This window comes from Leucopleurus acutus (genome assembly GCF_964270905.1).
Source record: "Leucopleurus acutus genome assembly, chromosome: 1".
NCBI classification, from domain to species: Eukaryota; Metazoa; Chordata; class Mammalia; order Artiodactyla; family Delphinidae; genus Leucopleurus; species Leucopleurus acutus.
The window spans coordinates 174770252-174794057 of NC_139142.1; the positions used below are offsets into that span (position 1 = coordinate 174770252).

A 23806-nucleotide genomic window follows, 5' to 3' on the forward strand; every position below is an offset into this window, starting at 1 on the left:
CCAAACCAAAAGAACAACATTGAGTAGATTCACCCTCGATCATAAGTGACCCTTGGGTCCAGGGTGACCGTGGGGGTCAGATGAATGCCTCTGGACTTGGTCAGCCAGTGTCGGAGGGAGGCCGCAGTGGGGTGTTCTGTGCACCTCCGCCTCCGGAGGAGAAAGGCCAGTGGATGGGTCTTCAGGACTTTCACGGGCCTTCTTCCCAGGGACATGGCAGAGAATGGAGGTCAGGAGACTCCGAGTGTGTTCTGTGCACCTCCAAATCACCCGTGCGGTCAAGGCCACCAGCCCTGCTTCCCGAGAGGAAACGGGGGCTCGGACACTGGCCCTCGGTCATGCTGGTGAGTGACACGTCGGGACCCAGGCAGAGGGCCGCCTGTCGCCCTCTCCACCCAGCCCCTATGTTCCCAGCATCCCCCTCATCCTTTCCAGGGTAAGAGAGCAAACAGACGGCGGGTTCTGTGGCACCGAGAAGGTGCACAGCTTGTCCGCTCCCCGCCGTGCCTGGGAAGATGCAGGTGGACGTTGACCACAGCTGGGGGGAGGCCCCTCTTCACCCCAGACCCAAGGTCATAGCAAGATGAACTGAACTTTCACGGATGCCAGGTCACCTGAGTCTCACAATTTCATACCCTCAACGCCGGGTGAGCTCAAGGCAGCTCCTTCCACTGGGGAAGCCACCCACGTTGCAGTCCGGAAACCAGAGGCTTGAGTGAGCTGCCCAAGGGCACCCAGCTGGAAAGGTGGGAGCGGAACTTAAATTCAAGGCCGCCGATCCCGACCTGGCTCCGGTGGCAGCGGGAAGCCCCACGTGCTTGTCCCACGTGTATCTCAAATTTTGCCTAAAGCCAAACTCGTGATTTCTGGCCACTCCCCACACACATCACGCCTTGGCATGGGCCCTGCAGGTGGGGAGGCTAGGGGGCAGCCTACAAACAGCTTGTATTTCAGGAACCACCCAGGCCCGCTGTTGGCTCCATTCCAGCCGCAAACACGGCAAACTCGGGCTCCTTGGCTGCGACACAGCTGCCCCCTACTGTCCTCCTGACGTTTCACCCCACTGCAGAGGCTCCACCCCCCGGCCCCGAGTTCCATCAGAACCCATCCACCCCGACTGGCTCTGCTTACAGCCCCATCACACCGTCCTCACAGCCCAGCTGCTGCTGTCGCGAGTCTTCCACGGGCACCTGCTTCCTGGCCCCGGGGCTGTTCCTGGCTCTGGGACCTGGATCCCACGGCCTGGAGTGGCTAGGCCATTGGACACCTGACCGAGAGCTGGCAGGAAGAAAGGGCCTTTGCTGAGATCCGGGCGGGCTTGCCTTCCTGTCGTCTTCCTGTCTAGACGCCTGGGGCGAACTCTGTGCTGGCAGGAAGGCCACGCTGCCGAGCGCCTCTGCCTCCGCCTGCCTGTTCACTTCACGACCCTGTTGTGAACCCAAAATGACATTCCACGGATGCTGCAGGCCAACTCGTGCGCTTTACGGAGGCACGTTCTCTCCGATTTCTCCATTTAGGTAACTGAATAAAACCTCTACCCAAGACCAGGCGACCCAGAGTCCTTTTCCTGAAATGGTCACAAATGAAACATGGTTAAGATGCGGAGAGACTGACGCCGCTGGCAGAAGATGACTTTTATCACTGATTTGCTGTAATCACGACCTTGGGGAAACAGCCCTGTATTAAAGAGAAGTTTCTCCTGCTTGGTGTTTGTAACTTTTGTCCTGTAGGCTTATAATTTTGAGGACTTGAGTGAACTCATAATTCCCCAGAAGGCATTAATGTAGAAAACACATTTTTAAAATGTTTAATTGTTGAGCTATTGCTACAAATGATTGTTTCTCTTTTCTTGCACCATTTGGGCTCAAACATGCGGGGATGAGGGGTGATGAGACGGAGGGGGGAGGTGATGAGGTCTGGGGATGTGAGTGCATCTCTCTCCAAACGGAGAGGATCTCTCTGCCTCCTGTGTCATGAAGGATGGTGATGTTTCGAACACAGGTCCCAACGCAGCCCAGAGAGAACTGGGGAAGCCGCTGCATTTGCCTTAAAAACACAGCCGAGTGTAAGAGGGTCCTACAGCACAGCACAGGGACCGATATTCAATACCTTGTAATAACCTACGATGGAAAATCATCTGAAAACAAAGTATATGCATATATGTGTGTGTATAACTGAATCACTGTGCTGCACAACCTAAACCTACCTGGGAAGAAGCAGGTGTTACAGCTATGAGGCAGCAACCGCGGGGATGCAGGTCCTGAAGGGCAACTTTCAGACCCACTCTGCGCTCCAGGCCAGTGTCAACTTCGTCAGAGTAGCCGCGTGGTGGGTCTATACTCGGCACCCATGGAGCCTCGACATCCCGTGATCTGAGGGCCCTCAGAACAAACAGCCACCCAGTGTGAGTCCTGGGGACCAGTGAGACCAGCCCCAGAGGCCCTACAGGGCGAGCACAGCACAGCCGCCTGGCACAGCTGGGCGACGGAGCTGGATCTGTGTGGAGACGGGGTCTGCGGGGCTCCCTCCCACCCCCCACCCCTGGCATGTCCGTCCCTCGGGCAGGCACAGAGGCAAGCGGCCACGGGGAACCCGCCCTCCTCCTTCTTCCTGGGTCTCCCCCCACACCCCACGGCTCCTTGGACTGGAGGTGATTTCCCCTCGGGACGTTCCTCTTCACCTCCTGTGCCTCTTTCTCCAAGTTGTCATCTCATTTCTGCTGTCTCTCCTTTTCACTGTAACAGTGTGTCCCCAAGGAAGAGGGGACCTGGCCATCCCGACAAATCCTGTTGTCTACACGGCCAAGGGCAGCCTCTGCACTGACAAAGGTGGTCTTCCCGAGAGGGAGCCGGCGAGCTCCCCGCCGCCCTGCCACCTCGGTGCGGGTGGCCCTTGCCCCAGGAGCCCCCTGTCCTCTGCCAGCCCTCCAGGTCGCCTGCTCCCTCCTGCTTCCTGCCCACACTGTGTCCCCTGTGTCGCTCCCGTCACCGGGGGCCACGCGCTGCCCCGTTTCCTCGACCAACCTGTAAAAGTGCCAGGGCCTAGGGGGAGGGCAGCCTGGGGTCTGAGGGAGGGTCTCTGCCCCCCTTGGGACCGTCTTCCCGGCTCCGAAAGGCTGCGCTTTCCTGCCCCTCGGCATCCTTGTCTGTACAGGGAATGTGAGTGGTGCCGCCTGCCAGGTTTCTGTGAGGCCCGGATGTGCTATTATACGTAAAGCGTGTAAAACAACACATGACACAGTAAATGCCTGATAAATACCAGCTCCTAGTATCCCCATGGATCATCGCCGGCATCACCAGTGTTAGTCGTGGCTGCAGAATAATGAGGTAACTGGGGAAGCTTGGCTTACGGCCTCTGCTTGATCGATCAACAGTCATGTTAACTAAGACGCCAAACACAGTATCGGGAATATACAGGCTTAAATACGTATTTAACTCTTCTAACTTAAATTGTACCAAACTTCTTTTAGTAGGAATTCAGATGGTGGGGGCTATTGTATAAATGTATACGGTACATTATATCCATCATGTTTAAGTGTACGTTTATAAGTGTGAGTTGCATACGTTGAGTGTACATTGTACAAATTGTATCATATAAATTATACTGTGTAGACATTGTGTGCACACTGTGTGAATTGTAACGTATAAATTATATTATGTAGACATTGAGTGTACATTGCACAAATTGTATAAGTTGTGTATACATTGTGTACACATTGTACAAATTGTATTACATAAATTATATTATGTAGACATTGTGTTACATTTTATAAATTTCATCATATAAATTACATTGTGCAGACATTGTGTGTATATTGTATAAATTACCTCCTATATATTATATTGTGTAGATATTGTGTGTACATTGTATAAACTGTATCATATAAATTGTACTGTGTATACATTGTACACACATTATACACATTGTATCGTATAAATTATATTGTGTGGACATTGTGTCAGTGCGTAAGTGTATTGCTAGCATCTACAGAGCCTTCCACACCCTCGCTGCAGAGGGATTTTTGGAGCCTCCTCCGTGTGTGTGGCAGCCGTGAGGAGACCCATCTCTCCCATTTGGCCGGCAGTGTCTCTACCGAGGAGACGACGTGGGGAAGGTCAGGGCTGGCTGGACGGGCGGGTGGGTGTCTTCCTTCTGTAAAAGGCTGCTTTTCCCTCCTCGTGGACCACAAGAGGGTGTGTGTGGCCACAGAACACAGACGGAGCTGAGGTGTTGAAAGGATGAAGGCTGCCTGAATAGTCACGGGCTTGCCTTGGGCAGGGGGCAGAGTGGCCACGGCCGAGCAGAACAGTTACAGGGAGGCGGACAGGCTGCCGGGACCCTGGGCACCTGGGCACCCCGGCATGAGAGATTTAGACCTGGAGCTGGAGTCCCGAGCCTTGCTGCAGGGGTGGGACACCCCAGGGCCTGCTGGTGGGAAGTAACAACTTCCCCTGGACCTACTGCACGCTGGGCACTGGGGTCCAGGTCGGGTCAGCTTAGACAGGCCCTGCCAGCGTCTGCCCCAGGTACTTATCTGAGCCAGGAGGGCCCCTATATGGGATTAGTGACCTCATGATGGAGACTCCAGAGAGCCCCCGCCCCTTCCTCCAGGTGAGGACACAGCGAGAAGACGCGTCTGTGAACCAGGAAGCAGGCTCTCACCAGACACAGAATCTGTGGTCACTTTGATCTTGGATGTCCAGCCTCCAGAACCATGAGGAATCAATGTCTGATGTTTATTAACCACCCAGTCTGTGGGATTCTGTTACAACAGCCTGACTGGACTAAGACAGAGATATACTTTTATAAAAATTCTGAATTGCTAAATTTCAACTTCGTCCACGTTGAAAGTAAAACATGAATATTACAGTTTCTGTGTTTCCCCACAAATTCAGTAGAAATCCTCACAGGCAAGTGGCCACCCTCCACCCTGGCTCTCACCAACCACAACCTCTCCACGCTGCCTGCATGGATTTCTACCTGTTCTTTATAAGCAGAGTCACCAAACTTAGCCTGGTGTTGAGATCACCTGTCCAGTGATTTCCAAGGGAAGAGACACATTCGATTCCCTGACGCCCGGGCTTTTGGGGCAACGTGGTGGTGAGGGTGCACATCCAGGTGGAAAAGGGGGAGGACAGGGAAGGTAGGTGGGTTCTGTACACCACACCACCCCCAGGCCCCCGGCACCTTCTGCCAAAGACTGCAGGGCTCAGGGGAGGTCCCCAGAGACCAGGTGTGTTGCTCTGTCTAGAGATGCACAGGAGACCCGCTCCTCAGCTTGGGGTCTTTGTGGCCGGAGTCGCTCTAAGTCGGGGTCTGCTGTGCTGGTGGGTCTCAGGATGTGGGGGTGTCCCGTCCTAATCCCAACCCCCCAGGGAAACAGAAGGTAAACACCCAAGAAAGTGTGGCCATGAGGAACGCCTTGCTGAGGCAGAAGGAAATCAGCCCTTTTCAGGAAAATAATTAGGACCAGGACTGTCCCCTTCTGCTTGTAGGACCTGTAAAGCTGCAGCTGTCCTTCGGAGGTCATTCTGGAATTGCCGGGGCTGGACATGCGGCCGGGGCAGAGCCGACCCAAGTGTCTGGGAGAGTGAGGCCCCCGGGCTCATGAGGGGGACCCTGCAGGCGTCTGCTGCAATTTCAGGGTGTCCTTGGGTAGAACATCTCGGACAGTGTTAAACCGTCTCAAAGCCAAGTAGGTGTGATTTCCACACTGTTTGTAATCCAAGCCCATTTAAAATCTGGGGACAGCTCCAACGCTAATTTGTGGCATCAATATTAACAGTTCTGTGTTACAGCAGTTAAGGTGCTGCCTCTCTTGAAGGAGACAGACTGGCAGGACTGTGAAATTACAAAAACAACCTGTGAAGTGTCCGGGGCGGCGGGGGTCACGCTGGCTTTTGGGAGAAGGACAGCAGGTCTGTTTGTGTCCCAAAGTGCAGCTGTTGAGTATGAGGTGACAGTCAGGCCCCTGGTCTAATTCTGAAGCTAATTCTGGGGGAAGATTCCATGAAATGGACTGCGTACGGGAGCTCTGATCCAAGTTTGCTATAAAATGCTGAACTCTGAAAGCACTGTTCATTTCCATTATGTTATATGTCCCCATGGTTCCCCCCTCCCAGCAGTGAGAGCTGTACCACCAGGGAACAGAGTAGGTGCGGGTTAAGTGTGCCGAGTGCCTGACAAATGGCCAGGACGGGCCTGGGGCGTCCGCTCCCTAGAAGGACCTGCAAAGGGCTTGAGAAGCAAGCAGGCTTCATGGTTAGTTTTAAAGGCATCCCCCTCTTACTCTCAGGGAGAAAGTGCTTCAGTTGTTTTGACAAAATCTTTGAGACACTGTTAGTTCCACTGCAGCCTGACATGGAAATTAAAAAAACAAAACCAAACAAACAATCACTGCGGGTGAAGAGAGACTCAGGAACAAGATAATAAACCTGGTAGTTTTCAAACGAGGGGCGACCTGTCACCACCTCTCCCCCTTCCTGCATCACTGAAATTTTTAGTCACTTTCTTTCTTCTCTCATCACTTGGGAGCTCGTCTGTTTCCACGGAGCCAAAATGCTGAGAGATAAGCCTTTCTGGTTGAATTTAACGCTGTTATTAACTCTTTTCTAGGGGTGGGAAGTGAAGACCACAGAGACCTAGATTTTGTGACTTTACTTTTGTTTTTTTTTATAACAAGGATGTCCCAGGTAATGAGCATTTATATTCTGACATGGTCTCGTTATTGCTTCCAAGTTTCCCATGAACCTAAGGGAAATCTGAGGGCTGGCTCTCCCACCAACCCCTGGGCTCTTCTTTCACCGTGTCAGCTGGTGTTTGCAGAGCGCCCATTCGCTTGGGCCTGCGCCGTTAGAGAATTTAATAAAGTCGTGTTCTCATCACTCTGGCAAAGAGACCTGAAGTCAGAGCTCATAAAATCGAAGGAACGAATCAGCCTGGTTCTGAGAAAACCCCCAGGTTGAGGAAATGGTGGAAATCTGATACCGCAGAAATCGAAGCCTGTGATTTTAATCTTTACTGAGAATGTTATTCTTCAGAACTGTTTTAGAATGGAGGCTGAAACTTTACCTCAGCCTGGCCGAGCAGACACCTCACTTGTCCACAGAAGGTGATGTCCGGGCGCCGAGGGTGGTGGTTCTTGGGGGTCTGACCCGAGGGACGTCTGGGGGGCTCTGTTGTTCAGAGTTGTCCTCACAACGGGGTGAGCGTCCGACCCACCATGCTGGCCCTGCCGTGATCTGCTCTGTGGCTGAGTTCGAACAGCCCAGGGTCCCCGACAGAGCGGGTCCTGACCCACCTGCGTGGGGATCAGCACGGCAGGAGCCTGGTCCTGGATTTCCGGCAGCCGGGCCCAGAGTGGTGTTTTACACACGCTCCCCACACGACCGACACCTTAGAAGTTTTTTGTTCATTTTTCGTCACTTAAATAGGGGAGCTCCCCCAGGGACGGTTCTGACACCTCACTCAGAGGAGACTGAGCCTTTGGTTCAAAGCCCTGAGCAGAGGCGCCAGCTCTTCATTTGCTTCCGCAGCGGCAGAAGCTGGCGAGCAAGCCTTGGAAGCACATCCCTGGTGTGTCCTGCACACCGAGCCCGCCCTGTGGGGCAGAACCCAGACTTCGGGCAGAGAGCATTAAATACTGAGCTTGAGACCCGAGGTCCAGAAGCTGTGTCGCTCCAGCGGTGACCGCTGCTGCCACCCCCCGCCTCTCCCCCCACCCCACCCGGACTTGGGCAGGGTCCCTCACAGCTCTGTGGTGGGAGCTGCCCTTCCTGGGGGTGTGGACGGCGGTTCTGGGGGCCCTGCCAGGGCTGGGGGGCCTGGCTTGTCTCCTGGCACAGGTGCTGATGGCGCAGTTAGACAGGTAACAAAGGTCGTGCCTCTGACCACCAGGACCTGCGTGAGCGGGAAGCACGCGGTGCGGATGGCGCGGGGCAGAGGAGGAAAGCAGAGCAGCGTTTACAGGGACGCCTGGAATCTTTCTTTTGAAGCTCAGTCCCTGAACCCAGGCCACGTCCAAGGTGGGATTCGAATTTAATAAAGCCGCAGAGGGCGCCTGGTCCTGAGCGCCCGGCATGTGCGCCCCACCGCCCTGCTGCAGGGGCGAGGGGAGCAGGTAATGAGCCTCCAGGATGGGGCTGGTGTGATGGACGGGCTGCGGCCTTCCCGCTGCTCCGCTCTCTCCATCATCCAGTCTGGGTGTTAGCGGACTGTCAGGGAAAAATAATTCAGTGGCTGTGGCTTTAACTGATGTGCTGCATTCTGGGGTCAAATGACTGTTACAAAGTAGTGGTGCCGCCTGGTTCCTGCATCGTGAGAGCTCAGGGTTGACAACATGAAAGGAAAAGGCATCACGGCCGGAACTCACTGACATCATTCAACTCATGGGGGTTGGGGTGGGGGGGGGCAGTGGGAGCTGGAGGAAGGACACTTCTTGCTAAACAGCATCGGGCAGAGGAGGAGGGGGTGCCCACAGCTCGTGGGGAGGGGGGCCTTCCAGGGACAGTGGTGGGAGGACACGGGCCAAGGGCAGCCTGGGGTCATCCAGGCCACGGGGGGCAAAGGGGCTTCCTTGGGAGCTGTTGGTGGGTTTGAGCTACAGACGGTGGTTGGTGGGTGGAGACGCCAGGCAAGAAGGAGGAGGAGAAGAAAAGAGGAGGAGTAAGGAAGGGACAGCAGGGCTGCAGTGTTTCTGGCAGGGGCTCATGTCAACGCCACACGCCCGCTTTTACCTGGATTGTGTATTATCTGAGGGTGGGTCGAAAGGCAAGACGCATGGAGGTTATGGGCTACCCCCCTCCAACCCGCTCCTGGATGGTGCAGTAAATATTTGAAAATAAATGAATGATTTGGGGGCGGAGGCAGCAGGAGAAACAGCTGCCCCCCTCATGGGGTTCCCTGTTCAATGGAACCTCCACGCGGCCAAGCTGTGGGGGCCAGACCAACGCCTGCTGTGCCTGTTTGTGCCCTGCACCTGCCAGAGCCAAATAAATGTTGGATGGATGGATGGGTGGGTGGATGGACGGACGGATGGGTGGACGGATGGATGGATGGACGGACGGATGGATGGACGGATGGATGGATGGATGGGTGGATGGACGGACGGACGGATGGATGGACGGATGGATGGACGGATGGGTGGATGGATGGGTGGATGGACGGACGGGTGGATGGACGGATGGATGGACGGATGGATGGATGGATGGGTGGATGGATAGATGGATGGATGGGTGGACGGATGGATGGATGGATGGGTGGATGGACGGACGGGTGGATGGACGGATGGATGGACGGATGGATGGATGGATGGGTGGATGGATGGACGGACGGATGGATGGACGGATGGATGGATGGATGGGTGGATGGACGGACGGACGGATGGATGGACGGATGGATGGATGGATGGGTGGATGGATGGACGGACGGATGGATGGACGGATGGGTGGACGGATGGATGGATGGATGGGTGGATGGACGGACGGACGGATGGATGGACGGATGGATGGATGGATGGGTGGATGGATGGATGGATGGGTGGACGGATGGATGGATGGATGGGTGGATGGACGGACGGACGGATGGATGGACGGATGGATGGATGGATGGATGGATGGGTGGATGGACGGACGGACGGATGGGTGGACGGATGGATGGATGGATGGGTGGATGGACGGACGGGTGGATGGACAGATGGATGGATGGAAGGATGGATGGATGGATGGACGGGTGGATGCATGGATGGATGGGTGGACGGATGGATGGATGGATGGGTGGATGGACGGACGGACGGATGGATGGACGGATGGATGGATGGATGGATGGATGGGTGGATGGACGGACGGACGGATGGGTGGACAGATGGATGGATGGATGGGTGGATGGACGGACGGGTGGATGGACAGATGGATGGATGGAAGGATGGATGGATGGATGGACGGGTGGATGCATGGATGGATGGGTGGACGGATGGATGGATGGATGGGTGGATGGACGGACGGACGGATGGATGGACGGATGGATGGATGGATGGATGGATGGGTGGATGGACGGACGGACGGATGGGTGGACAGATGGATGGATGGATGGGTGGATGGACGGACGGGTGGATGGACAGATGGATGGATGGAAGGATGGATGGATGGATGGACGGGTGGATGCTTGCTCCTGGTCGTGATTCAACATAGGGTTCTGTCCTAGTGCATTTGTTTGGTTCACTGTCCAGAACCCCTCCAGTTGCCTGAACCTGGGTGGTGCCCTGCTTTCTCTAGTGGACACGTGACCTCCTGAGGCAAATAGTGGATTCTACCCAAGGTGCCGTGAGGTAAGGGTGCCCTGATCTGAGCAGTGACTTACAAGTGCTGAATTCTGACTGTGGATCCTGAGCTGGGCTAAAGGCCTTTAACTGTAAAACCTTTCTCTCCTTCACTGATGCCAAAAGTGAAAGAGAATAACTTCCTGTAACTAATACATTAGAGATGCCCACAAATAGTTCTCAAAATGGTAAGAAAAAAGATAATTTGCATAAATAAGCAGTTACAAGAATAGGAAGGAAGAGCTTGCAAAGTGGTACAAGAACACTTCCCGACACAAGGACGGTGCACGAAATACTTCCTGAGTGAGGGAGGTGAGCTCTGTGAGAAGCACGCGTGTCCTCTGGTGTGACGAGGCCTGGAGGCGGCACGAGGCAAGGCCCAGCCCGGAGCTCCTCCCTCCGCCTGGCCCTCGGCTCAGGAAGTGTCCTCCAGCCTCCGGAGCCAGAAACTCAGTCCAAACCAGCACCGAACTCGCGTTCCCACCGCAGGCTCCCTCGGCCCAGCCGCAGATAGTCACTGAGGGGCCTTCCTGCCCCTCAGTCCTCTCTGGGGTAAGGAACTCTGCCGCCCCAAACCCCTGCTGCCCCCACTGCCCCCTGCACAGCCAGTGTCACCATCACCAAGGTGACCAGCTGCCCAGCTCTCCCTTCCCTCTGCTAAGTCGGGACCAACAGTTTTTCCATTCACACGCTTCCAGGCTCTCTCTCCCCAGAGTCGGCACACGGCTCCGACGCCGCAGCGGGAGAGGCAGCGCCTGGCTTGTCTGGGAGAGAGCAGGGGGTCCTCCTGCTGCCCCGTCCCCGCTCCCGGGCACCCCCGCACCCCGAGGACGCCGCCCGCTGGCAGCTACCGGAGAGCTCTCACCTGAGGCAGGAGGTGACTTTTACTCCTGCTGGGGACGTGGCCGGGCAGCCGGATGTCGAAGAGGGCCTGCAGGGCGGCCTGGGCCGCCTGGCCCTTGGCCAGCTTCTTGCTGCGTCCCGAGCCTTCGAACGTCCTCCCGTCCACGCTCACAGCCATGACGAAGCTCTGGGCGCGCCTCTTCTCGGGCTCCGAGAGGCACACGTAGCGCAGGCCCGAGCGCAGCTCGTTCAGCAGCACCACTGGGTTCCTTGCGCCTGGAGCCGCGGGGCCCCCCAAGTCCAGGTCCAGGTCCAGTGGGCGGCCCAGTAGCCGGCCCCGCCGGCAGGCCGTGGACAGGCGGTCGGGGGCGGCAGGGCGGCGGCCCGGAAAGCCCTCGCTGGGGGCCGTGGGCTCGAACCGCTGGAACAGGGAGTCGGGGAAGTCGGCCTGGTCAGAGGTGAAGTCCGGGGCTGTGCCGCCTGGGGCCGAGTGGGCCTGGCAGGCGTTGGGGAGCTGCACGAAGGACCGGAGGGCCAGCTCGGCCGCCCGCATCTTGGCCTTCTTCTTGGTGGGCCCAGTGCCCTCGAAGGTGAGCCCGTTCACATCCACGGCCACGGCGAAGACGGGCGCGTGCACTGGGCCGGTCTGCGACACCGTGCGGAACTGCAGGCCCGGCCGCAGCTCGTGCAGCTGCACCAGTGCGTTCTTGGGTGCCACGGACCACGAGAGCCTCCTCCAGAGGAGCCGCAGCTGGCACAGGTGGCCGCCGTTGCCCTCCTCCAGTGGCCGCTTCCTCTTCAGGCCGGGTGCGCCCCCTCGGGCCCTGTCCCCGGAGGGTGGCAGCCTGGCCTCCAGGTTGCTCACGTTGCGGTTTTCCTTCACGTCGGCGCTGCTGGTACCTGGAGGTGAGAACAGACAGCGTGACCCGTGGCTGTGGCCCGACCGAGGGCGTCGTTGTAGGTGACCCCCTGCAACACTTGGCCTCCGGACACCAGCCGGCCTGGCACCCTCTGGAGGCCATGGAGAGACCACATGGGCAGCACCTTGGATCACAGGCCCGCAGAACTGACCACACCCCTGCAGGTGGGGGTTAGGGCCCAGAGGAGGGGACCCCGCCCCGTGAGGTGCCCGGAGTGGACCGAGTGGGGTGGATGCAGGCAGGGAGTGTGTTCCCACTCGGGGCCATTCCCAGCTGCTCTCTGAGTGCCGCCGGGTCCCTGCACAGGCCCCCAGACCCCCTAAATCAAGGGAACACGTGGCCTCTCTCTCCATCGGGTTTGGGCGACGCGGAGGTCAGGGAGGCCTTGCCCTCAGGGTGGAACGCAAGGGAATCGTGTGCTCACACCCTGGACGCTGGGTGGCACTTAGGCTTAGTGAACTAGATCTAGATGCCTCTACGTAGATGAAGTTCTAAAATATAATGTTAGATGATAAAAGCAACTTGCAAAATCATACACAGAGGCTATGGTTAATAAGTTATAAGAACACAGAGGTTACACAGCATTCGTGCCTCCACACAGGTGGTAAAGCTCAGACACGTCCCAACTCCCTTGGGACACAGGGAGGGACACAGGTTCAGAGGGTGGCTTCGTTTGTATCTGTGAGGTGTTCTGTCTTTTGCACAAAAAGGTATGAAGCAAATTTAGCAAAGTCATCGTTTGCTAACTGGATGTGAGGAAGGCGGTAATGACAATTTAGTTTTCTGGTCTGGCCCTCTTGGACCACCCTCCTCCGACACAGCTGTTCCATTTGGGGAACCTCAGCCATGGGTCCCCACATGGCCACAGACGTGCGTCCCGCTGCCCTGGCCGACGTGCTTCTGGAACGCCCGACCCTTGGGTTTCCCGAAAGGCTCTGAGGATGACAGGGCTGGGCGGTGGGTTACCCTTCCCTGACCTCACTCACACCTTCACTCTGGCCCCTCACTCCTAAAATGCACTCCGGGGTGGGTTATGGCCCTGTTTTCTAGGAGAGGAAACTGAGGCCCCACGTGGTGAAACAGCTGTCCAGGGACACACCGTCGGTTAATGGGGGAGGTGTGACTGCATCCAGGCACGTCTGCTGTGGCTGGGAAGGCGATTTGACGGCAACTCGGTCACTTTCTTTTCCGTTTCACAGACTCGGAGCTGGGGAGAGGAGGATGCCGAGGGGAACTCTGCTGACAGCGTGGACGGACGCGGGAGGAAGCGGCCAGGCTTGGGGCCACGCAGGACCTTGATACCCGCAGATTTCTCCGTAGGAACTCATTCAGCAAGTGGAAACCCGAGGGGGTTTTACTGCCAGCCCACAGCACGTAGGCAGACTTTGAGCGTGTCTCCCTCACCCCAGCCCGAGAGCCGGAGCAGGAAGACGCGCTGGGTCAGTGACCTGGTCCCGACGGTGCAGCTGCTGGGTGGTCACCACGAGAGAAGGACCATCTCACAGGCACAGAGCGCAGGCTGAAGACCGGCGCCCTAGAGAGGCGTCCTGGCTCCAGCTCGGGGCCAGCCCTCCTCAACCACGTCGTCCCCAGCAAGTGTGCCCCACAGAAAGCGTCAGGCTCCGACTTCAGAGCTCTGTTTGCTGCAACCTCAGCGGCTCTGAGTTGCGAGGTGGGCTATCAGCATTCCTCCAGCAGTTTGCTTCTGTACAACAGTTGGTTTGCAGACGTCGTTTTGTTCAAAGGGGTGAACCTGAGCGTTTTATAAGTTAGAGGTGGGCAACATTTGTTTACAGTCTATTTCAGTAGAAATAATTACCTTCCAAGTATCAACACTGAGTCTCAGCCTCTTTTTTTGGTCATTGTGCGTATTGGGTGCACACACAGCAAGGAGTTCTGCCATTTGGGGTATTTGGGGCCAAGGAGTGGTAGATGGGAATAACCATGCAGTTTCCCAAACCGAAGGTAAAGATGGAAAAGAAAATAACCCAATCCAAGAAGCCCACAGCAGATTGCCCAGAAACTCACTGGGAGCTCTCTGATTTCTGATTTCCCACGACGTGGGGCTTGAGCGTGGCTGTGAGTGTGACTAAAGTGGCTGGCATGTCAGACGCCCTCTGAGCCTTCTGAGGAGAAGGTTTATCTAGGAGGAGCAGCCCGGCAGACCCAGGTTCCCCTCCACTGGCACTGAAACTGCTTCCGCACTCTTCTCTTCAACATCCTAGGACTGTCATCCTTAAAGTGAGCCACGGAGATCCGGGCACGGGTGAAGACCCCTTCCTCGATGATCAGTAATTAATGAAAGTTGATGGGAGTGCAGACTTCTGGGCTCCATCCTGATATGCTCTCTGGGGGTGATATCACATGCTGGTTTTTGCAAATGAGCAGATTAGGGGTTCTGCTCCCCCAACATGGCCCAGATGCTCTGTTTAACTGGCCTCCTGAGTTTGCATGAGGTCAGGGAAGCTGCAGGGTGGGCGGTGGTCACTCCACCGCTCTGGGGTCAAGCAGGTGAGAGGTCACAGTCTCCCCCGACCTTGGTGTGTATGACCTTGGGCAGTCCCTCCACCTGCCTGAACTCCATTTTCTTAAGAGGATAAATGTGGGTTTTGGTAGCACGTGCCTTAGGGCTTATTATGAGGTTGAGCTAGAGGACACCCGTAAAGCACTTAGCAAAACCCCTGACACTGGGGAGAGTCAACTGCACTTTTGAAAAGAGCGGAAAAAAGGGAGGCAGACACTTCTAAGCTGCATCTTGTCAAGGCCCAACTTCCCTGCTTATTTCATGAGTTGGGCTTCCAGGACCCCCAGAAAGAAGGGGTGGAGACACACGGGCTCCCGTGAGGCAGTCTCGGGCCGAGGAGGGCTGGCGACGGGGGGACCCTGCCTTGCTGGTCTGGTGCGGCTGAGGTTTGCCAGCCCCTTCGCCAGGTCCCTGCCAGGTCCATGCGATCCTCTTACAGAACCGTAGCTCTGATCCCACAAGTTCACGTTTCCTTCTTCGGCAGCCCCCTCCCCGACCCAGGAAATGATTCTCATTTTCTCCTCCATTGAGTTGATAGGTTTCACACACCCGGCGTCAGAGAGAATAACCCAGAGGTGGACAGTCTAGAGGCTGAGAAGTTTCGCTCCCGGAAGACTGGGGAAGCTGACCCCCACCTGCTTGCTCAGGTCTGGGCATTGCAGGACCCACGCATCTCCCCAGCCCAGGGCTCTGCTCCTCAGCCTGTGGCCGAATGCCAGGCTCACCCTGAGGTGGGGACAGGGCAGGGCCTAGTCTCCGCCTGCCCTCCTGGCCTGGCTGCTCCCTGGGCCCCCCTGGGGCAGGTGGCTGACCTTAACCCTTTATCTGGGTACGCTGGGGGCACCCTGGGCCGATCTGGTGTCTGCACAGGACATACAAAAGGGAAGTGGACGCCTAGCCTCCCACGGCGGCCAGCACGACAGATGGCCCTTCTCATGCACACGTGGGCAAAGGTCACGCTGATCCCACATCGTCGGGAGCCTGTTCTTGCAGGGGACGCTTTTCCCCAGCTCTCCAGGGGTGGGTTTTGTCCTGTCACCTGCGGAGGCCCCGCCGACTCCAGAAGGCGTTTGCACCAGGTGGTCCATCCCTAGAGGCGGGAGGGAAAAGTGTGGGCAGGACTCCGGGTGCTGGCGGCTGAGCGGTGCACGAACAACCGGCCACACGGGACTTTTCCAGGATCAGTGGAGACAATGAACAAAAACTTTCAGCGCCATCTGTGAACGTGGAAGGCTCCAGATCGAGTGCTTTGCGTTACGGTCACTGATTGTGACCACTGAAGAGGGAACAGCTGCCGTTGCCTTTTTAAGTCCTAGGGAAGAGTGGCGGCCCAGCTGCTGGGGTGCTCCCAGGGTTCTGGGTGCAGGAGTTGGTCAGAGAATGTTTACTGTGTGATAAAAGCAATCTGATTCTGAGAATGTGTGTGTGGTACACTGGAGGCAGTTCCAGTGGACAGTTCATACGAGGGTATAAGAATTAGTGGGTCCTTTAATCCCACTCTGGAATTCAGTCCCCAAATAACTCTTATTTTCGCCAGTCGTGGCTCAGAGGCTCATACACATCAGAGCCGGGAGTAGCTCTGCAGGAAACCTACCCCCCATCGTGTGTGAAGTGTTGGCCTGGGGAAGCACATATTAAAAGTCAGCAGTGGATTGAAGTCCCCTTAATGGCTCACCTGCCCCCCCCCCGCCCCACCCCGGCCCCTCTATTTCTGTCTCTGTCCATCTGTCTCTCTGTACAAGCACAGGGCGGGGCCCTCAGCCCTGCAGGCGGGGAGCAGGGGGTGTGAGGGGTCTGGGGCCCACTGTGCCCCACCTGGGGCTCACACCACAGTCCCCCCAGAAAACGTCTGACTTGGACGCCAAGTGCCTTCCCTCAAGGCAGCCTCGGAGGCCACGTGTCGTGTGTCCCCGCGGGTGGTTGCGGCCTTGACCCTGGGAACTCTCCTGCCCTCGCCGAACCCGACAAGACATCCATGACCACACGTGTCGACGGTCCGTGTGGGCAGCCTCAGATCTCCAGACAGTCACACGTGTCCTTCTGTTGCGGAAATCAGGAAAAAAAGAGGCAAATAACCTCAAACGACATGAGCTAAACACCACCCGCGGCAGCAATAGAACCATCGCCGGCAAAGTGAAGACCGCCAGGCACAGAGGGGAGCGTCTGAGTCAGAGACACGGGAGGAAAATGTGAAACGGAATTATTTCCCTCTGCTTCTGTCACACCGACCCTCTCCTGATCCCGGGAGCACCCACCCTGCTCGACAGAAAGCGTCAGCACAGGCAGTGCTACAGTCAAAGGTCCAACGCGTGCAAGAAGCGCGTTTTGTGGGGAAAGAGCAGACTTTTATATTGGTCTGGCAGTAGCTGGGCTTTCACTTTCCAGGTGAGAGACATTCTTCCAAGTCAAGGTGGGCTTCCCGCTGCCATTGCTTGGACACAGACGGGCCGTGCGGGGGCCAGTCCTCGGCTGTCGCCTCCAGGTGGCCAGGCCCCGGGTGAGTGCAGGTGCCTGTGTGTCACCAGCTGCGTCTCCTTCCTCGACGCCCCCTCAGGGCCAGCATCTGTCTGGTCATCATGCTGCCAGACTTCCCGGCACCACGTCTGTAGGTAGGAGATACAGAGAACCGGCCATCGGATCCGCCACGTCCAGATCGGATGGGCCTGGCCAGCGGGATCGAGCCCAGGGCCTGGAGTCTCCATTGGCGCAGGAAGGAGGGTCCGAGGTGGTGCTCAGGGGATGGCTGTGGGAGCTGCGGCCACGCGGGCTTCGGGACTCCTGGTCCTGGCCTTGTGGTCGGGCGCAGACCTGACCCTGACAGCTCCTGGGTCAGGCTCGGCAGCAGACAGGAGGCGCCTCTCTCCCAGGTGGGCCCCACGCGTCCTGGAAGGACCAGGCCAGTGGGGCAGGTGGGTCTCCCTCCCTCCCTCCAGGCCCCAGTGCTGTTCTGTGGGCCTGACAGGGAGTGGGCTTCTCGGCCCCTCCTCATGTGACCCAGTCAATCACGCCCTTAAGTCAGTGGTGGGCACGGAGGGGATGGGCTATGGGCTGCGGCAGTGACTGGCTCCTTTTCCGCATTCAAGGAAGATCGCATTCAGAGTTGCCCTCCTGGACAAGAAGAATGAAAAACCTGCATCTTCCCGTAGACTTAGCCGAAACCCACCCTGAGGATGGCTGGTCCGCGCACGGACTCACAGGCACCATCCTCGCGCAGGCTGAGCCTCTGACGGCCCGACCCCAACCTAGCCCCACCCTTCACACTGGGGCTCGGGCTCCAGCGCCACGCAGAGATGAATGCGGACCGAGGACGTGAGGCTGCAGGGGGTGAACCCGGTGGTCCTGAGAGGTGAGGCCTCACGGGGAGGGGCAGGGCCTTCACTTCAACCAAACACAGGCGCCCACCCTCAGGGTCTGAAGATAAAACAGGAGACTTCCAGGAGGAATCACCCTGGCTTCTGTCACCTCCCTTCCTCCCTGATGTGTATACACACCACACACGCACACACCACACACACATCCCTTCCCCGACGTCCACGGCATCTGGACGCACGTTAATAGCGTTGCACTGGCAACACTCATGAGAGGTATTACGACAAGTGCATTAATGTGGAGGTTTACCTTTGAACAATGTATGAAAACAGGGTCTTCAATAACAGCACATATTACAAAGGGGGATGACTAATCCGCTCATAGAAAATAAGGTTTTCCAAGCATTTCAAAGGCACTTTAACATGTAATAAACAATTAAAAATCATTCTCATCTCTAAGTGTCTACCTCTCAGCTGTGAGCTGAGTTAGGGGAAGTGCCTTAATTACTAACGTCAGCCAACCTGATCCACGTTTCCTGTTTCTCCCGGTCTTTGCCTAACACATCCTCGTGCATCCTCCTCCTACTGGATTCCATCCTCAACTCTATCACCAGGCCACCCTCCCTGCCCCTCACACGGGCACTGATGCCCTGAGGGATGGATTCACTGCCCAAGGTTGTGAAGCTGGAGCTCGGTGTTGCAGCCGTCAGGCTCCCCTGCCCTTGGATGGGGAGAGAGGGCTCCTACGGGGAGACTAGACTCAGCCAGGGTCCCAGCAGCTCGAGCAGGAAAGGGGATGAAACAGAGTAAGATCTTCTTCCTCAAGGCATCTATTCCACGTGCTTATCAAATAGCTTTGTCCACACGTCCAGGTCAGCTTGGGGGCACGTGTGTATTTTTATATGTATAAGTAAATATGTGTGTGTGTGTGTGTGTGTGTGTGTGTACATGTGGCACACCTCAGAGATATGGTGGGTTCAGGTCCAGGCCACTGCAATAAAGCGAATGACATGGATTTCCGGTTTCCCAGTGCATAAACGTTATGTTTACACTCGACTGCAGTCTGTTAAGTGTGCAGTGGCATTACTTCTGACAAAACTATGTGCCGATAGACTTGCTTGATGTGGGGTGGCCCCAGACCTTCAATGTGTAAGAAGCATGGTATCCGTGAAGCGCAGTAACTAGAAGGGTGGGAAGACAAGGTGTGCATGTGTGTTCCACGTTACTGAAGTAATTACCGGTAAGTTAACTAAGTTAACGATGTCCTAGAAACTTTCCAATTTTGGCCAGGAGAGAACAGAACCAGCCGTTGGAGCTTCACGGGACCTGCGAGGTCGGGCCTGTGAGCAGTGGGGAGGCCGTGCTCTGACCCACGGGCACCCTGTCCACACCCTCCACACTCACCTCCATCTAGGAAACAAGGGCTCAAACCACAGGGTCACTGAGGTTGCTCAGTTCTGTGACTCTGCTTTTGTGGAACAGTCAGGGTAACAGCCTCAGCTTCCCATCTTGTTGGTGACCGTGTTTTGTGGGAAGGGGATATTCATGAGAGCTTGTCGTGTTTCTTAAAATCTGAGGCTGAGTGGACAATGTTCCAGGGCCAGTCCCTCCTGCCGTGGCTTCCTGGCCCCACCAAAAACCAGTGACCGGCAGCTAGTCTCTCGCTCCCCACAAGCACAGGCCTGACTCCAGCTGCAAAGGTAACCACCTGTCAGGTAATTCTGAAATGCAAGCGGTGTTCCTGTCATTTGGACTGTTTCATCCCCCATGTTTTCCTTCTACAAGCAAGAGGGGGTGCGCCACCCGACAGACACGCCTGGACTTTCCCTCACCGGCACACATGCTCTGTCTGCTCTGGGGTCTCCTCCACACTCCCAGCAGATCCATCCCCAACCGGATTTTCAGTCCCCACCCCACACGGCTTTGTTGTCTCTCCGGTTTCATGAGCCAAAACATTGTTTCGACTGCAGGCACCCGTCCAGCTCTTTCCTTGTTAAAGAATTGTACAAACTGTTCAAACAGGCTGTGTTCATTTTTCTTTTCTTTTTTTCCCCTTTTTGGTTTGGAGGGGAAAAAATAAAGGAAAGAGAGAAGGGGATGGTCCCAGAGAACTAGATTTCTTTCTTGAGAACTCCAGAACCTGGAGTTCTCAATCACACAGTCACTGCTAATATTTCCTACCATCCAGGTGGGGAAGGGATCCTGGGGGCGGGGAATGGGATTCCAGGGAGGATGGGATTGGGGGGGGGATGGGATTCCACGGGGGGATTGGGATTCCAGGTGGGGAAATGATCCCGGGTAGGGACAGGATTCCAGGGGGAATGGGATCCCAGGAGGGGATGGGATTCCAGGGGGGATAAGATCTCGGTGTGGGGGGGATGGGATTCCAGGTGGGGATGGGATCCTGGGGGGAGATGGGATCCTGGGGAGGGGGGAACGGGATTCCAGGTGGGGAAGGGATCCCAGGGGGGTGGGAGCAGGTCCTCCTGCTCTGGGAAGCCCAGGTGGTGCCCCCCACCACCCTAAGGGTCTCAGCCTTTGGGGTCCCCCCTCTGCACGTGGGGCTGGGACCCTGGCTCTCGGGGAAGGGGCTCTGCTTACTGAGGTTGTCCTCATCCTCCGTGTGTGCGGCCCCGGGGCTCACGTGCTTGAAGGAAGCGATGAAGGCGGACAGCGTGCTCACTTTGTCTGGAAAGAAAAGAAGGACAGGAAATGCACTTTTGACATCGAGTTCCAGAAAAACTCAGTGCTTTCATATGTTCTTATTACTGAGGGTTTGGACATGGGAGGTTGAAAGGTCATTTTTGGTTTTAGCCACTTCATTCTGGTTCAGTCTTTTATTGAATTTCTGACAGCATTTTATCAAATTCCCCTCTCCATTCAATTTTAAACTTTATGATTTCCATCTTTCTTCTTTTCTTATTTTTGGCAACTCCATGTCCCTCAAAACGAAGTCACCATCTGCAGGGCAGCCCCCTAGCCTGAGCCTGCAGGGAGCTGGGTGGGCAGGGCCTGCAGACAAAGGATGTTTTGCAGAGAGGAGCTAAGGCCAGTGAAGAAATGCCTCAATGAAACGAGAGTCCTGCAAACAGAGCCAAGACTATTTCTCCCCAGTAGTGGAGAACCTGTTTGTGGGCTTGAGGGCATGAAAAAAAAAGGCCTTATGGAACCTGTAAAATATAGTTACTGTTTGTTTGAGCAAAAGTAGACTGAACAGGAGGAGGGAACGGTCAGGGGCCCTAGAGGTTCCCCTGAAGTGGGGGCGGTAACTGAAGTGGGAGAGGAGCCCAGGGACCCCATGCCTGCAGCCCCGGGGGTGGTCCCGGCTGCAGACCTCCTGAGCACAGCGCAGAGGGGAACTCAGACCCGAGAGGGGGTGGCGCTTGGGACCAAAGGGCTCAGCTATTTCTCTCTGAACAGAGACGAAGGACAGGTGGGTTGAAGCCCAACTGGGAGAAATGAAAGAATGACTACTGAAGGGACCAGAGGAAAGCTCCTTATATCAGAGCCCTAACTCTAACCCTAACCCCTAACCCCTAACCCTAACCCTAACCCCTAACCCTAACCCTAACCCCTAACCCTAACCCCTAACCCCTAATCCTAACCCTAACCCCTAATCCTAACCCTAATCCCTAACCCTAACCCCTAACCCTAACCCCTAACCCCTAATCCTAACCCAACCCTAACCCTAACCCCTAACCCCTAACCCTAACCCTAATCCCTAACCCCTAACCCTAACCCTAACCCTAACCCCTAACCCAACCCTAATCCCTAACCCCTAACCCTAACCTTAACCCCAACCAGAAGTGAGTCCACAGGAGAACTCAGCCCCGACACCCCCAGAGCCACTGTGCTCAGACCCCTGCCCCTCACGGCTCTGTCCCATCGAGGCTGCAGCTTTGTGACTTTCCATGTGAACCTTGACTATGTTTAGAAAACCGCAGAAGGCAGAATCCCTGTTGCTCATCCAGTGTGTCACAGGGTTGCCATGGGGTTGCCCTTGCCCTGCCCTTGGCCGGGTTGTCCAGGGTCCCTCGTCAGGGACACTTTAACATGCTCCGTGCACCATGCTGCCTTTGTCTGCTTCTGTCGTAGGAAAGGAGCTCCGGTTTGGGGCTCATCTAAGTGTGATCTCTCCTGGAAACGTCAACTGGCCGCTTATTATGCAGTCAGCCTCCAGGTGTCCAGACTCAGGCCTGAAACTTACTCTTTTTCTTTCAATTCTGAGCCTGTTTTCTCTTTAGCTGAGCTTTCCAGAGGCCAGGGGAGTTCACATTGAAATTCATTCAGGAGCCTGTTAACAGCTGTTGTTTCCGTTAGGGACGAGCAACAATACAATGTTCACTCGGAGAACAATAAATAACTCAAATACAGAAGGCCTGCTACCTCTTCACTCTGCCGAACACGAAGAAGCAGCCCAGGGAAGGCCCAGTTCCCCAAACCCTCATGGCCGAGCTAATTTACTACACGAGAATGAAATCTCTTGCTTGAGTTATAATTTCATTAAGGGAGCCCAATAATGTCCCAGAAAGAGTGTGAAGCTCAAATGATTTAGTCTCGAGCATCTCAAAATGAAATTACAATCTTCTAATAAAGCAGGGCTACCAGCCAGACACCCACAAAAGCACACTAAAACAATTCAGAGCTCACCTTAGCCAAACTGTGAAATACTTAAATATTGTTTTCCATCCATCAGAGTTCTCGATTTCTAGGGTGGCCAGATTTGTCAAATAAAAATTCAAGACACCTGGTTAAGATTGAGTTTTGAATACACAACAGATACTTTTTTGTGTCTATACATCTCTAATATCATGTGGGACATACATACACTAAAAAAATGATTCATTGTTTATCTGAAATTCAAATTTAAGGCAAAGGACTTGAATAAGCATTTCTACAAAGAAGATATACAAATGGTCATTAGCACATGAAAAGATATTCAACGTCATTAATCATTAGGGAAATGCAAATCAAAACTATAGTGAGACACCATCTCACACACATTAGGATGGCTGCTATCAAAAAAAAACCTAGAAAGTAACAAGTGTTGGTGAGAATGTGGGGAAATTGGAACCCTTGTGCACTGTTGGTGGGAATGTAAAATGGTTCAACCACTGTGAAACCTGCAACTCTGCTCTGGGTATAGACCCAAAAAGAACTCAAAGTAGAGACTCAAAGAGTTCTTTGTACACCCACATTCACAGTAGCATGATTCTCAATAGCCAAATGTGGAAGCAACCCAAGTGTTCACAGATGGAAGGATGGATGGATGGATAACGAATGTGGTCTGTACGCACAAGGGAATATTATTTGGCCTTAAAAATTCCCAGAAGGGAATTCTGACACAGGCTACAACGCGGATGAACCTTGAAGACATCATACTAAAACTCAATAAGCCGGCACAAAAAGACAAATGCTGTATGACCCACGTAGATGAGGTCCCTAGAGAAGTAGAAATTATAGACACAGAAAGGAGGATGGTGGTTCCCAGGGGCTGTGGGGTGGAGAGGGGGAGAGCTGTTTAGTGAAGACAGAGTTTCAGTTTGAGGAAATAAGAAAGCTCTGGACACAGATGTGGTGATGGTTACACAACAATACAAATGTACTTGATATCACTGAACTCCATGCTTAAAAAGGTGAAGATGGTACATTTTATGTTATGCATGTTTTACTATAATTTAAAAAATAAAAAAGAATTCCAATTTGACTGGACATCCTGTGGTTTTTCTGTGAACCCTATCCCTTCTTGCCCCATCCACTCCTCGGCGGATTTTGGATTTCACGGGCCGGCTTAAACCCAGCAGACAAACCAGGCAGGAAGCACCAGAGCTGCTGAGTCAGCCCACCTGAAGCTCCAGCTACCATCTCCTGCCACGATACTTCATGCAAGAGAAAT

At 55.1% G+C, this 23806-nt stretch overlaps 1 protein-coding gene across 1 annotated transcript in view; it reads right to left on the reverse strand.

The window, feature by feature from the left end:
- The window catches only part of ADARB2 (adenosine deaminase RNA specific B2 (inactive)), a gene marked incomplete at its 3' end in the record, with an annotated part of 360961 nt that overhangs the window by 84638 nt on the left and 252517 nt on the right, over positions 1-23806 (reverse strand). The window contains exons 2-3 of the mRNA XM_082854436.1: positions 20512-20598; positions 11181-12058 (exon numbers count right to left, since the gene is read on the reverse strand). Of these exons, the coding sequence (XP_082710562.1) occupies positions 11181-12058; positions 20512-20598 (965 nt within the window). The remainder of the gene's footprint in view (positions 1-11180; positions 12059-20511; positions 20599-23806) is intronic.